The sequence below is a fragment of the Panulirus ornatus genome, chromosome 27 (genome assembly GCF_036320965.1).
Source record: "Panulirus ornatus isolate Po-2019 chromosome 27, ASM3632096v1, whole genome shotgun sequence".
In the NCBI taxonomy this organism is placed as follows: domain Eukaryota; kingdom Metazoa; phylum Arthropoda; class Malacostraca; order Decapoda; family Palinuridae; genus Panulirus; species Panulirus ornatus.
In genome coordinates, this window is record NC_092250.1 from 17,915,599 (window position 1) to 17,934,209 (window position 18,611).

At 37.0% G+C, this 18,611-nt stretch overlaps 1 protein-coding gene across 4 annotated transcripts in view; it reads left to right on the forward strand.

The window, feature by feature from the left end:
* yem (yemanuclein) overlaps positions 1–18,611 on the forward strand; it is a 176,759-nt gene that overhangs the window by 36,094 nt on the left and 122,054 nt on the right. For all 4 annotated transcript variants that reach the window (XR_011714687.1, XM_071678275.1, XM_071678278.1 and 1 more), the window contains exons 8-11: positions 5,760–5,950; positions 9,447–9,535; positions 12,757–12,915; positions 16,030–16,110. Coding sequence is in view for 3 of the 4 variants with exons in the window: in XM_071678275.1 (XP_071534376.1) it covers positions 5,760–5,950; positions 9,447–9,535; positions 12,757–12,915; positions 16,030–16,110 (520 nt within the window). In the remaining variant the exon portion in view is untranslated. The remainder of the gene's footprint in view (positions 1–5,759; positions 5,951–9,446; positions 9,536–12,756; positions 12,916–16,029; positions 16,111–18,611) is intronic.

Below are 18,611 nucleotides of genomic sequence, written 5' to 3' on the forward strand. Positions count from 1 at the left end.
CCTTGATTTTGCATATGAATTGCTTTTGAATTCTCGTTGATTTATTTATTTCCAGATGTCTCATTGGTGACCATATGACATAGCTGTAGTCAGCTTTGCTTATAGACATATTCAGAATTTTGTCCTTTGTAAAAGTTTTCAGAATCATTCCACACGTTACTTGGGTTGATACTTTAGTGGTATCTTCTCAACATGTTCTCTGATTTCTTTCTTTCTTTTTTTTTTTTTTTTTTTTTGCTTTGTCGCTGTCTCCCGCGTTTGCGAGGTAGCGCAAGGAAACAGACGAAAAAAATGGCCCAACCCACCCCCATACACATGTATATACATACGTCCACACACGCAAATATACATACCTCACAGCTTTCCATGGTTTACCCCAGACGCTTCACATGCCCTGATTCAATCCACTGACAGCACGTCAATCCCGGTATACCACATCGATCCAATTCACTCTATTCCTTGCCCTCCTTTCACCCTCCTGCATGTTCAGGCCCTGATCACACAAAATCTTTTTCACTCCATCTTTCCACCTCCAATTTGGTCTCCCACTTCTCCTCGTTCCCTCCACCTCCGACACATGTATCCTCTTGGTCAATCTTTCCTCACTCATTCTCTCCATGTGACCAAACCATTTCAAAACACCCTCTTCTGCTCTCTCAACCACGCTCTTTTTATTTCCACACATCTCTCTTACCCTTACGTTACTTACTCGATCAAACCACCTCACACCACACATTGTCCTCAATCATCTCATTTCCAGCACATCCATCCTGCGCACAACTCTATCCATAGCCCACGCCTCGCAACCATACAACATTGTTGGAACCACTATTCCTTCAAACATAGCCATTTTTGCTTTCTGAGATAATGTTCTCGACTTCCACACATTCTTCAAGGCTCCCAGGATTTTCTCCCCCTCCCCCGCCCTATGATCCACTTCCGCTTCCATGGTTCCATCCGCTGCCAGATCCACTCCCAGATATCTAAAACACTTTACTTCCTCCAGTTTTTCTCCATTCAAACTTACCTCCCAATTGACTTGACCCTCAACCCTACTGTACCTAATAACCTTGCTCTTATTCACATTTACTCTTAACTTTCTTCTTTCACACACTTTACCAAACTCAGTCACCAGCTTCTGCAGTTGCTCACATGAATCAGCCACCAGCGCTGTATCATCAGCGAACAACAACTGACTCACTTCTCAAGCTCTGTCATCCCCAACAGACTTCATACTTGCCCCTCTTTCCAAAACTCTTGCATTTACCTCCCTAACAACCCCATCCATAAACAAATTGAACAACCATGGAGACATCACACACCCCTGCCGCAAACCTACATTCACTGAGAACCAATCACTTTCCTCTCTTCCTACATGTACACATGCCTTACATCCTCGATAAAAACTTTTCACTGCTTCTAACAACTTGCCTCCCACTGATTTCTAGTTTCTAATTTTTGATTGCATGCAGATCATTTACTTTTGTGTCACTTTCTGTCATTTTCTGTGTTGGGCCTTTATTTGGTGTTACTGATGCATTCTCACTTGTTGCATAACTTTTGCTCAAACTTATCTTAGTTAGATTCTGTTGGGTTCACTTTTGCCCATTTGCAGATTGTGTCAAAGTCTTTTTACATTTCCTTTTGATCAGCTGATTCACTCATTTTGCTTAATCTGGTATCTCCTTACTATGCTTTCCTTTGCTTTGCTGTTGATGTCTTCTATCATTATTATAAAGAGTAAGGAGGCTAAAGCCATTTCTTGTTTTACCCCTGATAGAGCGTGTATTACACTGCCATAGATCTCCATTGTCTTCGTCATATGTCTGTTCTACTTGGCAGGCATAATTTCCTTGTCCACATCCTATACACTTTGTTTCTAGGATTATGTCTCTGCTTCCTATATACTACATTTAATATTTTTACATATGCTAAGATAGTTTTCAATATACTGTTTGAACACCACACAAAGTCTGTCCTTTGATGTTTTTGCTGGATGTGTTTTCTTTACTGTGCCTCATTGCCTTTTGAATCCATATTAATTAACTAAACTGTTTTCTTAATAATTTTTTCTTCAGTTTTCAATTTGCTTCGATGTTCATGATGTTTTATCATTTAAATAACTTCATTATCTTTACTGGAAACTACTCATGCATCAGTAATTGTATTACTTATACTTGTAAGTACTCTTTACCCATTTTTTCCCATGCCAACGTATTCCTTTCTGTTTCACATTGTTTTAATGATTAATTAATTTTTTTTGAATTTTTGACTGCCATTTGCTTTAATGTTTCCCTTGCCATTTTCTTGTTAAATCACCTTTATCTGCTAAGTTTCAAAATATCGGTCAAGCTTTATTACCACGATAATTCTCTTTTAGAGGCACCCTTTGAAACATGGGCTTATTTATTATTTCTTGGGTTTGTTGATTCCAGGATTAAAATCATGCCCTCACACATTGTTTTGAACTGGTTAATCAGTAACTTATATGCATCAAATAAAGACATGTTTTTTATTTTTACTTCGTAGATACTTGTTGAGTGCACTCTTAAATGTATCTGCTATGTATCTCATTCTGTTTCTGATGGTAGCTGGCAAGGTGTTGAAGATTCTCGGGGCCCTGGATGTTTAAGATGTTCTGTCTTTTTGTGCTTATCATACATTTGCATTTCTGGAGTAGTAATTTACAAAGTTTTCATGCCTGTACGTTGTTGGGAACTGTACCTTCTAGGATTTTCCAGGTGTAGGTGGTCAAGTATCTCTCCTGTCTGCACTTTAAAGAGTATAGCCTCAGAGATTTCAGCCATTTCCAGTAATTTATTTGCTTTACCACATTGATATGGACTGTGAAAGATCTTTGAACACTTTTAAATTCTGTAGTTTTGTTTGATGTTAGAATGCAACAATGTTCAGCTTGTGAAAGAATTAGTGTTTTGAATAGTATCATTGGTGTGTATTCTCTTGTCTTGAAGATAAACTGGATCCAGCCTGCCACCCTTTTGTATGAGGCAACCATTGTTTTGCAGTAGGTTAGGTCATTAGATATTATTACTCTAAGGTCTTTCTTATTATTTATCTGGTTTATGATAGTGCTAGTGTCCGTCTGATATTCTGTGTTGTTTTTTATTTCATTTTTCCCAGACTGGATGAGTTAAAATTTATCTCCATTGAAAAGCATATTGTTCTCAGTTGCCCATTAAAAGATTTCGTTTATGTCTTCTGTGGATGTGATTCTCATACTTATTCTTTTATGATCTACAAAGGATGATATTCTTTTATGATCTACAAAGGATGATATGAAACTGTGACTCTTGTTTGCATCACTTTCATACAAAAGAATGAGGAACAGGAGGGGTGCAAATACAATTCCATTAAGGCTTGAGCTTTTTTCTGTGGAGGCATTGGAGATAGCATGTCAGCTTACACATTTTGGATGCCATCTAAGTTTATTTGATTTGAAGTGTTTAATCACCAAATAATTTCTATTCTTTTGGGTTAAAATGAATTATTTGTGTAAATTTACTGTTTTGTAGTAGTATTTCCACAAGAAGATATTCTATCAAAGTACTTCAGTGTGTACTGTATATCATTCTTTCAGCCATTCTGATGAGTTTGGTGTTCTTTTGTATTTTCCTGTGGATGATACTTATCTGATTAACTGCACTGGTATCTTTTTCATTATTCCAGCACTGTCACCATACCTGTTAGAAATATTTTACTTCTGAAGACCAGATATTATTTCCCCTTTTTTCAAACCAATTAAATATACATTATACACTTTCAAGACTACCTTAACTGTTATTCAAATATTCCTAGTTCACAACACCTTCAGAATCCTTCAGTGCTTTTCTGTGGTACTTCTCTGTAATTTATGGTTTGTTTGAGGATTTCTTCTGAACTGTTAAAGGCATATGTTGACAAGCCAGTAGGCTGCCAGAGATTTTCATGGATAAATGTTCTTAGCAACCTAACAAAACAGTTGGAAAAAATGTCGCACATCACAGTCACCCCAAACTGTCAGAGTGTAATTGTATCATCAGGACAAGAAGCTGGATGAGAATAAGATAATGTTTTCATGCATTCATGATGATAATGTTCAGTATACAAGTGATTTTTTTTCATACATGCTTACCATTTCCTGCATGAGCAAGGTAGCATTAAGAGCAGATGACTGAGCCTTATAGGGAAAATTCCTCACTTGGTTCCTTACTCTATTCCTTTTGGAAAGTAATATAGGAAGGGAGGATTTCCAGCCACCCTCTCCTGCCCCTCTTAATGTTGTTCTATGACATGCAGAGAATGCATGGGGAGAATTCTTTCTCTCCTGTCCCGGAGATAGATGATGTGTGAATGCATAATGAGTAGAATATTATCTGTGTGAGAGGGGCTGATGGTAAGTAGACATAATTGTATCATGTCAAAGTTTATATACATGCTAAAGAGACTTTTTTATATAAATGTGCTGGTAGAGTGGAGTTTGAAAGTTATATAGGGGTTTAGGTAAAGTGGAAGCAATTAGGTAGTAATTGGTAGAGAGCCATCAACTATCTAGACTGCTGGGATATTGGTAGGGCTATTGATGGGTGTGGAGTGAGCCAGCACTTTAGTGATTGTCAACTTGCACTTGTCTGACACAGGTAGCTGTCTTTTCTTTTTGCCGTCCCCACATGTGGACTGTGAGTTTTCTGTCCAGCAACATACAATCTGTCCTAGTCTTACATAACACCCGAAAACACTTAACTCGCACAGCTCATTCTTTGTAACTCTAGATTTTCCTTTGGTGAGCACTATGCACAAGTTCTGTCTTTTGGCAAAATGGTAGGAGCAATAGTTGGTAGTAGTAAGTAGGAACATTTAGGCTGGAGCATTAGTTAGAAACTTTTGGTATAAGTAGTATGTACAAATATTAGGCAGGAGCATTAGTTAGACATAGTCTGTAGGAACATTAGGTAGGAGCCTCTGCAAACCATAGCCTGTTAAGGGTGAGGCAATAAAGGCTAAGAAGCAGCACTGGAGGTCACTAGTTGTGGAGACTATTGTGGCTATCCCTTTAAGGGAATTCTGGGTGGGAACATTTGTTAGGGATATAAGTAGATAGATAGACAGGAAGTGATTAGGGTGGGAAGAGGGTAGTGAAAGCTAGTGAGCTTGGAAAAGAGGTTTACCTGAGAAAATACTACGAGTGAAGAATAGCAGAGGTTGGAGTAACAAAACACAGGAAGTGAGTAAGGAATGGGAGGGATTTAGTACTTAGGTGTGCATGTGAAGAGTATGGTCTGCCAAACTTGGGATGTGAATGTTTAAGTATGAATTTTAAGTGGAGGAATGAGGAAGTCAGGTTGCAAGTGGAAGTGAAAAAAGAGATATATTGGCACTTTCTGCAGCAAAGGAGTTCAAGAGATAGGGAGATGTACCAAAAAAATTGTTGGCCACAGTGGATGTGGCCAGCTTCCTGAGCTCTGATGGAGCAACCTAGTAGGGCATCCTTGGACAGGGAGATAAAGTTACCATCAGATATTTGACACTAGAATTAATCCTGAGACAGGTTTTTAGGGTTACTGGTTAAATAAAATTTGAAACATTTTTGGAAAGAAGAAATCTGATTTTTTTTTTTTTTTTGAGAACATGCATATGAGCTGTTTCTCAAGGTTTTATTCATTTTGTGAAGAAAATCTTGACTGAAGCTCCATATGCATGATATATGAATTTGTAGAAGATGAATGAATGAGAAAAACACTATTAAATATTCTTGATTTTAGGCTCTTCTTCAAGTGAAAGTGATTCTGAAGAGGAGGACGAAGAAGAGGAAGCTGGTGCAGCAGAGAATGAAGAGATAAATGGGGAGGGTGAAGAAAGAGAAATACAAGATGCTACCAACAATAATCACCACTTCTCTGAAAATGAAAATGATTTGCCACTGCCAGATAACCTCCCTCCAGACCTTATTCAGGTTTGTGTTACCTTGATTCTTCAAAAGCAAGTAGAACTGAGAAAGATGAAGATTTTGTTCAAGAGGTATGATATATGTGCACCAAACTTGTATATTGCACATGAATCCCATTCCTTTGGCATCTCGATCTGCGATATCTATAACCCTAATCTGATGTTTCGCTTCATATTTATGTATATTATACTTTATACTTTGTCGCTGTCTCCCGCATTAGCGAGGTAGCGCAGGGAAACAGACGAAAGAATGGCCCAACCCACCCATATACACATGTATATACATACACGTCCACACACGCTTATATACATACCTATACATTTCAACGTATACATATATTTTTTTTTTTTTTTTTTTTTATACTTTGTCGCTGTCTCCCGCGTTTGCGAGGTAGCGCAAGGAAACAGACGAAAGAAATGGCCCAACCCCCCCATACACATGTATATACATACGTCCACACACGCAAATATACATACCTACACAGCTTTCCATGGTTTACCCCAGACGCTTCACATGCCCTGCTTCAATCCACTGACAGCACGTCAACCCCGGTATACCACATCGCTCCAATTCACTCTATTCCTTGCCCTCCTTTCACCCTCCTGCATGTTCAGGCCCCGATCACACAAAATCTTTTTCACTCCATCTTTCCACCTCCAATTTGGTCTCCCTCTTCTCCTTGTTCCCTCCACCTCCGACACATATATCCTCTTGGTCAATCTTTCCTCACTCATCCTCTCCATGTGCCCAAACCACTTCAAAACACCCTCTTCTGCTCTCTCAACCACGCTCTTTTTATTTCCACACATCTCTCTTACCCTTACGTTACTCACTCGATCAAACCACCTCACACCACACATTGTCCTCAAACATCTCATTTCCAGCACATCCATCCTCCTGTGCACAACTCTATCCATAGCCCACGCCTCGCAACCATACAACATTGTTGGAACCACTATTCCTTCAAACATACCCATTTTTGCTTTCCGAGATAATGTTCTCGACTTCCACACATTCTTCAAGGCCCCCAGGATTTTCGCCCCCTCCCCCACCCTATGATCCACTTCCGCTTCCATGGTTCCATCCGCTGCCAGATCCACTCCCAGATATCTAAAACACTTCACTTCCTCCAGTTTTTCTCCATTCAAACTCACCTCCCATTGACTTGACCCTCAACCCTACTGTACCTAATAACCTTGCTCTTATTCACATTTACTCTTAACTTTCTTCTTCCACACACTTTTCCAAACTCAGTCACCAGCTTCTGCAGTTTCTCACATGAATCAGCCACCAGCGCTGTATCATCAGCGAACAACAACTGACTCACTTCCCAAGATCTCTCATCCCCAACAGACTTCATACTTGCCCCTCTTTCCAAAACTCTTGCATTTACCTCCCTAACAACCCCATCCATAAACAAATTAAACAACCATGGAGACATCACACACCCCTGCCGCAAACCTACATTCACTGAGAACCAATCACTTTCCTCTCTTCCTACACGCACACATGCCTTACATCCTCGATAAAAACTTTTCACTGCTTCTAACAACTTTCCTCCCACACCATATATTCTCAATACCTTCCACAGAGCATCTCTATCAACTCTATCATATGCCTTATATACACATACACAGACATATACATATATACGCATGTACATAATTCATACTTGCTGCCTTTATTCATTTCTGTCGCCACCCCACCACACATGAAATGACAACCCCGCACGCGCATGAGGTAGTGTTAGGAAAAGACAACAAAGGCTACATTCATTCACATTCAGTCTCTAGCTGTCATGTATAATGCACTGAAACCTTAGCTCCCTTTCCACATCCAGGCCCCACAAAACTTTCCATGGTTTACACCATCGTTTACCACATCGTTCCAATTCACTCTATTCCTTGCACGCCTTTCACCCTCCTGCATGTTCAGGCCCCAATTGCTCAAAATCTTTTTCACTCCATCCTTCCACCTCCAGTTTGGTCTCCCACTTCTCGTTCCCTCCGCCTCTGACACATGTATCCTCTTTGTCAGTCTTTCCTCACTCATTCTTTCCATGTGACCAAACCATCTCAATACACCCTCTTCTGCTCTCTCAACCACACTCTTTTTATTTCCTACACATCTCTCTTACCTTTTCATTAGTTACTCGATCAAACTACCTCACACCACATATTGTCCTCAAACATCTCATTTCCAACACATCCCCCTCCTCCGCGCAGCGGTATCTATAGCCCATGCCTCGCAACCATATAACATTGTTGGAACCACTATTCCTTCAAACATACCCATTTTTGCTTTCCAAGATAATGTTCTCGACTTCCACACATTTTTCATCGCTCCCAGAATTTTCGCCCCCTCCCCCACCCTATGATTCACTTCCGCTTCCATGGTTCCATCCGCTGCCAAAGCCACTTGCAGATATCTAAAACACTTTTTTTCCTCCAGTTTTTCTCCATTCAAACTTACCTCCCAATTAACTTGACCCTCAACCCTACTGTTCCTGATAATCTGTGATTTCTTGTCTCTCAAAATTTATCACCATTCTTTTATGCTTTCAGTCAGCATCATCATTCATACATCATTGAAATGGCCTTCCATTCTCTCCTATTCTTAATCTAAATCAAAGGATGAAAACATTCAACAAATTACTGATAGCATCTCACCAGTTATTTCACCCCATTTAAAGTTCATCAGAGCACCTTTCATTAACTGAACATTTTAATAAAAAAAAAAAAAAAACTCAAGAGGCCCCATTGAATGCCTCCCTTTCTCATGCTTTTACTATAAGCTCTTAGAAGTAAAAAATCTCTGTTGTCATTGATAAGGTAGACCTAGCTTGTCACTCTTTCTTCTACAGTGATGTTTATTTATAAGCGTTACTTTTCTTAGGTAAAATTTATTTTTACAATGATATTGTATGATTACCAAAATCTATTTTTTCATGCATGATTACCATTTCCTGCAATAGAAAAGTAGCAGGAACAGATGAAGACAAGGTCTCATTCACTCACATCCACTCTCTAGCTGTCATATGTAATTCACCGAAACCACAGACTATATACCCGATTGAATTCCTGTTTAAGGTAGTGTCAGAAACAAGCAAACAAGTGCCTTACACATTCATTTTCAACCTGTCCTATATAGTGAATGAAATTGCAACTTTTCATCCAAAGTCAGCCTCTACCTTTGGTACATTATTCATGTACAAGTTTAATGACGTATTTGATAAATCATTCATATAGAGCAAAATAGCTAAAAGAGATGTACTTTGTCATTCCTGTAACATCCCTGTTTTCCTTTTTAAATAATTAAGTTATCAATAATGCTCACTTCATCATGCAAGGTATTGGAACTCTTTGGCTAAGTTGATTTGTGTTGGCTGTAAGTAAGCAATGATTTGAAGGCAATTTATAAGCAATTTATAAGCATTTTTGTTTTTTCACAGCATGCAAACTCTCATTAAGTTACATTTTCAAGAATGAACTTGTATTTTCAGGTTATTAACAGATTGAAGGAAGAAGGTCACTCGAGCAAAGGATCCAGTCAAAAGTTCTTTACAGATTCTGTCAATAGACTTTTATTAAGGTAAGACCAGAAGACTCTCTCCTTTAATTGATTTTTTAGTAAAGTATCTCTACTGATTATGATTACTCATGAAAGATTTATTTTGAAGAAAGTGTGAGATTTTTTATAAGACTTTTGTTCCATGCAGCCCCCTTTTCTCTCACTGACCATTCAGTTTCTGAAACAATGTGTATAATGCAGTTCTTAGGACTTTGTGGACATTCTCAAACACCTCAGTTTTATTTCCTTTCATTTGTTTAACTCAGAGTAGGGTATAAAGTCATCATGTCCTTTGCCCTGCTATTGTTTGATATGTCACTGCAGACTTTTTGTATACCATAGAACCTCATTCTCTCACAGGCATTGGGATCACATCCAATGTAGGACTGAAATTTCCAATTTGAAAAAATGTGTTGTGATACTTCTTAGATTACAAGAGCTTCATAGCACTTTTATTACAATAGTTTAAGAGCAATTTTATTACTGTGAAGAATAGTACATCTTTCCTGTATTTACACAGGGAATGCTTTCTTAGAAATTGGCATGTAAACCAAATTCATGTAAGCCAAACCTGTTTCTACTCAAAAAAATAGGGGATTATATGTCGAACTGTTAGATATCTTGAATGTTTTCAAGTCCATATAGAAAGGAAACCATCACCCTTCTACTGAATAGCTGTAGTGGTTAAGCAGACACAAGACACAACCCACCTTACCTGCTATGCTGCTGCTAACTGCAACTGGACTTACAACACCACATAATGAAAACTGATTTTACTGTCATTCTGATCCTTTACAATGATTGGGCAACAAAAAATTATGCAAGTAATAAGGTCTGCCAGATGAACACTTGATTGTTTGTATTATTTCAGTGATAATACAAAGAAATGCCTTTACACAAAGAACATAATCAAAAAGGTACCATTAAATTCATTACCAAAGATGTTTTATCTGTGTGGCATGCCTCTTTCTCTATGAAGATTTCTGTAGCTACCAGAAATATCTGTAGGCGCTAGTAACTAAGGAAAAATTTTTTTTAGAAAAGATGTTTTATGTCAGAGTAGTGGATGGAACAAGCCAAGCATTGAATTTGCAAACACTGACAGCATATGAAATATTAAAAACTTCTATCACAACAAAGTCCAGGAGACAGGGACCCAATTAATGTAAAACGCCATGTGACTCAGAAAGGTAGAAGTAGGCAGCTACACACAGATGGAAACTGACCGACAAAAATCAGACTCAGAGGGACAGAGTATTAGATAGGATGCTCAGTGTGAACCAATTGAGTTAGTGCATAATATTTGTTGAGGAAAACAATTCTTATTGAGGAACAATTCTTATTGATCTTAGGAAGATAGTGAATAATGATATGCACACATATGCCACATCTAACAAAATGTCCCAGCCACTGTACCAGGCATAAGTAGAGATGATTGTGTATTGTGAATTATTGTCGTCTAACCCTTATGAAAAATGTGGCCATACTCTTAATTCTAAAATCTGATGCCTATAGCTACATATCAACATCAATCAAATGCAGTCTAAATTTTAGAAGTTTTGCTCTCAGACATTCTCACTTTTATGCCATTTGTGTAGAAGAATTGGTGTGGCTGAAGTAGTTTATAGAGTGGTCATGTGTTTCCATCTCCTCATCACAGAGTGGTACTTCTCAGGCATCATGATCATTGACATTGGCTTCAGTTTCTGTATCATCTGTAGCCCTCTTCCTCTTGCCACTCATGATTGCTATAAGAGATTGTGGAAATTATGAACATAACATAGAAACATTGTATAGCAGCTTTTCTTTAACCTTAGATCCATATTAGCATAAAGAGAATATAAAGCATAATAGTTATATGTTAGTTAACAGATAGGTGATTAATATATATCACTAACATTACACTTAAAGCACATGAGTCAAATGATATGAGGCAAATGGCTCCATACTCACTGGACAATCAGGCAGCTGATCAAGTGTAGATGAACACTTTATGCTCATCTTCTTACAGAAGAGGGTCCTCCAAAACTTTGGGCCAATATTTTCCCATAAGAGGATATAAAATATTTACATTTACTTTAATTTTACCATCTCATTATGAAACCTCTGGCTTATATTAGTATATGAGATGATAAGTATTATGATTTTGAATATATCTGTATCTGTTTATCTATCCGTATGTTTGATGTCTGTTCCCTCTGTGAACTTCCTCAAGGGGATGGTCATGGCAAAAGAGTCTCCATAACTGTTGAACTCCATTGCACTTCCTAAGTTTTAATGCCTTACCCAAAAGAGGCTGCAGGCAGAGGACAGCTGTAGTGCAGTGTTTTCAGAAGCTCCTACCTAATGTCTCTATCAGCTATTACTACCTAATGTGCCTACCTAATGTTTCAACCTACAACTTTTGCCTAAACTATAACATACAGATACTTTCAAGAGTGTGAGGGCATTTCCACATGTCACAAAAGAGGGAAACAATATGGTGAGCCCATGGGGTAGATCTGCCTATTGCATCAGATGGCAATAGATTTCAAAGCAGATATGTTCTTCTTCACACATAAAGAGTTGTACATAAAGATATTTCTAATTTCACATGATACAGCTCCAGGGAGAACAAGGTACACAATAACATGATGGACTTGTTTTTGGTAAGAAGTATTATGATATGTAGCATGCTTGATGTTTGGTCTAGCAGGGGGTTGGGAGGGAATGTGTGAGATCATATGGTAGTGATATGTAGGTTAGTATTTTATTGTTAAAGGCATAGGGCTAGAAGTATGAATGAAAAGAATAGGACGATAAGTTTGGAAAAGTAGAGGAATGAAAGGTTAGACCCTACCTTCAGGGAGAAGTTAGGTGAAAAGCTGAGAGGTTCTTAAACAGTTTAGGGTTAATTTTAGGTGAAAAGAGGTAGTTTAAACCTGATTTGATAGAGGCTGCCATGAAATCAAACACTACTTCATGAACAGGTTGTATTTAGAGAGGTGTTCTACAGCAGAATCAAGATTTAAGGAAGTTTGGAAGACATTAATTCTGTCCACCCCTCAAAAGAAAAAACTAGTTTTATATGGAGGTCATATATAAATATGACAAAAAAAAAGAATTCTAGTTTAGAAAGTACATCCTTTCAGTAGCTTTGTGTACACATTGTTTAGGAGATTCACCTTGGTCTTTATGATGATTTACTTGTTTTCTGTTCCTTGCTCCAATACAGGATTCATGTATATTTCCATATCTTCCAGTATTGAAATAAAGTTGAATAAACTGGGAGGAAGGAAGAAGACTCAGTTATACAACCACCTCTCACAGCATCTTCCCTGTGGAACTCAAACCATTGTTAAGAGGGCCAAGAATCTTTTAGCTGAAAAACAGGAGAACAAATTACGAGAACCACTCAGAAGGTAAGCTTTTCAAGAACTGGATTTAGGTGTAGCTTTAGAAGAGAAATTAGACTCTGTCATAGAAAACACAAGGACAACATTGTTTCTTTTATGATGATTTTTATGATAGCAAATACCACTAAGAATTTGTATATCCAGACATTTGTGTCATCAGTGACTTTTTATTTTCAAGTAACCAGTATGACTTTGGGAGAAATATTCCCTAGTCAAAATTATATTTATTTATTATACTTTGTCACTGTCTCCCACATTAGCGAGGTAGCGCAAGGAAACAGACGAAAGAATGGCCCAACCCACCCGCATACACATGTATATGCATACACGTCCAGACACACACATATACATACCTATACATCTCAACGTATACATATATATACACACACAGACATATACATATATACACATGTACATAATTCATACTGTCTGCCTTTATTCATTCCCATCGCCACCCCGCCACACATGAAGTAAATTCATACCGTCTGCCCTTATTCATTCCTGTGGCCATGAATGTGGCCTTTGTTGTCTTTTCCTAGCGCTACCTCGTGCACATGAGGGGGGAGGAGGTTGTCATTTCATGTGTGGTGGGGTGGCGACGGGAATGAATAAGGGCAGACAGTATAAATTATGTCATGTGTATATATGTATATGTCTGTGTGTATATATATATGTATAAGTTGAGATGTATAGGTATGTATATGTGCGTGTGTGGACGTGTATGTATATACATATGTATTTGGTTGGGTTGGGCAATTCTTTCGTCTGTTTCCTTGCACTACCTCGCTAACGTGGGGGACAGCGACAAAGTATGATTAATAGATAGAATGAATAATATATGAGAAAAACGCCAGTTCTGAGACTGATCCTTGTGGCACGCCACTTTTGTTTAACCATTTGGAGGCTAGACCATTAATACCTGTTCTTTGTTTATGGCTAGTCAGTTGATTTCCTTACCAATGAAGTAAAATCCCATCAATACCATGTGACTTATCTTTTGTTGATAACCTGTGATATGGAACTTTATTGAATGCATTTTAAGAATTGAAAGAGATGACATCAGCTGCTTATTTTCATCAAAGAGATTTGTAATGCATGAGCATTTAAGTTGAAAACCATGCTGAGAATCAAGGATTTTTTTTCCCTCCCCAGTGGATGAGCATCATTTCAGATGAAGTACACAGTTTAAAGATTAAACTGCTTCAGTCATCATCTGACAATCCTTAAGGGATTGCTTCCATCATCAAGTGATTATTTAACTCTTCCTGCCTTTATTTAGGTATCCAGCAGACTTATTATACTGATAGTAGCTTAGAGAGGTCTCTTACATTGCCAGGAAGGCATGGGAAAATTTTTTTCTGTACCCCTGCCTCCATTATTATAGTTGCACAGTCATTCACCTGCATACACAGTGACCTGCAGAAAATACATATCTAGTTGGTTGACTAAAGTTATAATGGGAAAGGGAGTGGGAATAACATGAGAAATGTGGAGTATTAAGTAAGCTAGAGAGTAATTTTAGTTAGATTATCTTAGGAAGGGGGAGACTACCATAGAAGGTCACTCCCATCACCTTTGGTGGTAGCCATGCCCCACGAAGAGTTTTAGCCAAAGAAAGTATGTCCCAGTACCCTCAGGAACTAGTGCCACCAACAGGATAAAGATTGATAGGGTAAAAACAGTGCCATGTGTGCATGTATACTCTAAGAAGAAAACAAAAAGAAAGTTTGGTGTAAGGAGTGTTGTGTTGTGTGTATTAGTGATTCTTTTAGAAACCTTTCCCTGGATAAGTACTTAAACCAGTAACATAGGGTTCTAAAGTATATGAAATTGTAATACACAAAATTGTATAGCTTTTGTAGTGTATATACATTAAAGAAGGAAGAAAGAATGAGCACTATATAAAGGTGTATATGTTAATTTTACTCACCACCAACACTGCACGTGTGTGAGAAAATATAGTAAAGTGTGATGAAATGGTGATTGGAAACAAACCAGACCTCCACATCCAACACTCTTATTGTGAGGTGAGGAAAGATACCACCAGACTCATCAGTACCATGCTTTACTGTGTCTTCCCTTCCCTCCAACATGCCAAAACAAAATTGGGTATAGAATGTTCTTAGGTATAATTGTTCTCTTTTATTTTCGTACTTTTGCATGCAAATGTGTCATTATTTCATTTTTCTGTATGAGGATGAACATTTAAGGGAACACCATTATTTAATGGTTAATCAAGTTACTATTTCCTCATTTCTTGATGTTGCACAGATATGAATTAAGAGAGGAGATAAGTTTAATGAGAAAAAGAATAAGTATTTGAGTGGTGAGGGAAAGAAAAATGACTTGAAGTATATGAAGTGGCATTATCAGTGTAAGAATGAATAGGATTAGAAGTTCAAGAAAGGTTATCTTTTATGGAGAGAAGAAAGAGGATAGGTGATATGATAACAGAACCCTGAGTAACTCTGATGTTGACAGCTTAGGAGAGAAATTGCTCCATCAGTAGATATCTAGATGGGACATCTGGAAAAGGTTATCCAACAGAAAACAGGAAAAAAAAAAGTTTAGAAAGCAGTGACTTTTGCCACACCCTGTAAAATACTATGGAGATGTTGAAGGCCATGACAAAAGATTCATAGATATCTTAGAGGGGAGGACTTGAGATTAGTCATATAGTAATTGCATTATATCATAAAGGAGTATTGGTGACTTGAAAGAAGGGAATTAGATTGAAAGTGCTTATGAAAGTGAGAGTGGTATTAGAAGAGATTCAAAGACTAGGAATAGAGACTTTGGGAATTAGTTAGTGATAATTCGGTAAGGTTTGGTTCAAGGTGGCACTTGCATAGTGAAGTTAATTACATTATATGTCTATTTATGGTCAATTTAACCTTTTTATTCACCATTCAGATATTTATGTTCCCAAAGCATGCTTAGCATACATTGGCATGATGAACAATGATTTTCATTACAGATGAGTATATTTCCATTTGGTATTGCCAGATAGTATGTGTCAGGTTAGGAAAGATTTTTCTTTAATAGGGTATTAGTTTTCAAGTGCATCATAGTTAAAATGTGTTTACAAGGTCAGCTGATAACACCAGTCATTCTTTTCAGATTAAAGGAAGCTGTAGATTCTCACATGCCTTCCATGATGGAACAACATGCCTTGGAGTGTCAGAAGGTTGCTGAATCAAAGTACGTAAATATACATACAAATGCACACACACACACACACACACACACACACACACACACACACACACACACACACACATACACAAATATATATATATATATATATATATATATATATATATATATATATATATATATATATATATATATATATATATATATATGTATGTATGTATGTATGTATGTATGTATGTATGTATACACACACACCAGCATTACACCTTTTTCCATGCTGAGAGCAGGGTTATACAAGCAGAATCTTGCTCAATATTTCAGTTACCAATCCTCTTCTCTCCTTAAGTTGATTAAGATTCTGTAGTACTGCTCATAATATTTGCTGTACAATACTGCATGCTTTTTTTATTTATAATGGTAAAACTAAGTTAAAGAAATTATTGTATGTGAAAAAATGAGCTTTGTGTCAGGAAGTATATACAAGAAACAATTGTATAAGGTAAAAAAGGGATATGATTCTTCATTTTGCATGAATTTTCTGAATATGAATTTTCTTGTGGATCTAATGAGACAATACATTAGGAAGATTAGATTAAAGATTTTCTTTATTAACACATATATTTCAGTGAGTTAAGTGATATGGTGAATTTTGATTAATTTCTTTGTCATATTTCTTCTCATGTTACATGATTTGATAAACCCTTTTATACATTGTCAGTCATCTGATTGTGCAGTGTAGTGACTGCTGCTGTTAAATCTTCAATTCTTGAGGTAATAGGAATGGGCATTTCATATTTCATGGGAAAGAGATGAGAAGGTAAAGAGTTCCAAAGCTTAGCAGATTTGGGAAAGAAACAGACATCACAAATTCCCACCCTTGAATTGCCAGTGGTCAAACAGTAATTATGTGATGTTTTAGCTTGCCAAATTCGATGTAGGTGATGATAAGTCTTGCATGCACCACTTGGTAGCAGAAGCCAAAGTAATATTTGTCGATGAAGGAAATCCAATTGCACATTGTAGGGAAAGTGGGTTAAAAGTTGAGGTCAGAATGGGAGAGCTGTTAAGTTGCCTTTGTATATTTCTTTGTAGGCTATGGTTCTCCATTTTGTTAATACAACTTACCCTTAGTTGTTTAAAAAAGAATTATGTCATCGGTATTTCATGACATTTTCCAGTTATTTAGATTTTGCTTTTTTGTTTTCTTAATTTTTTTATAAGTTAAAAGACTGTATTCCTTTATTTCATGAAGACTGAAATGACCTTTAGTTTGAAAACAGCTTTTTAAAGCATTTAAAAGTGCATGAAAAGTGATCTGTATTTACTTGTAAAATAACTTATTTCAGTCACAGTAACTTATTAGTCCAAAGCTAAGGTATTTGAAACAGTATACATGAGAACATTTCATCTGGTCTTAACCAACTAAATCTTTTGAATTTGTAGTGTATAAATTTTTTACCTCATTCAGGAGCAAATATTATTGCTTGATGCTGGCCAGTCAAATTATTGTTCAATAAAGCACTTCCTATATATCCATGCAGAAGAAATTTTCCCAACCATTTTAGCCACTTTGTGTGTCAAGTAATTTGCCAGATACTTTACTTGAAAGAATATCTAGGGTATTCTTCATGTTCAGTTTATTTTGAAAAGATGCTTTGAAAAGCTTTACGTAACTGATCCACTCCATGGAAATGGGAATAGAGTTAACGATGGAAGGTAGATGAAATATGTAAATACAGTATGGCACATAATGAATGAGACATTGAAATGTCTAAGATAAGATGTGATTAGATCTCAGGAGAAATTATCCAAAAAGGTAGGAGTAATGAGTTAGAAGAATATAGATAGAAAATAGTGATATGGATGATAGTGATGTGATAGTTGTAAGATTTCTGAGTAGATATAACTAATAGAGAATGATAGATTAAAAAAAGATGATCTAGTTTAGAGAAAAATCCTCCATAATGAATCTCTATGTTTTCCTCTTTGTATAACTTTAATTGAAAGCCATGGTTAGGCAGTTGACTGCTTTTCATAAAATGAAAGATTGGTGAGTTGGACTTCATGAAGAGAAATATGGGGCCAAGTTTAGTTAGACCATCATAAGATGGATGTTACCTTGTAAATACTCAAGGTTCCGTGAGAATGCATAAATCCTTGTTAAAAATCAGTCAGTTAGAAAATTCTGGAACTTGAGGTAATATGATATCAGGAGTGGTGGCAGCTTCTAAAAAGTTTAGAGGGTGGGCTTGCTAGAACAAAAGCTTTGACAACATTCTTTATACTGCAATACTGTACAAGTATGTCTAAACAAAATGGGGGGTTGATCCCCTCAGCTTTTCAAGGAGGGAGATTATCAACTAAAATACACTTATTGTTAGAATCATATTTATTATACTTAACCACTGTCTTTTCGTGTTAGCGTAAGGAAACAGACGAGGAATGGCTCAACCCACCCACATACCATACACATGTAGAATCATACCCAATATTTCATGAAACCTTTGCTAATATGAATAGAAATTTCCTATATAACAATGAACTTT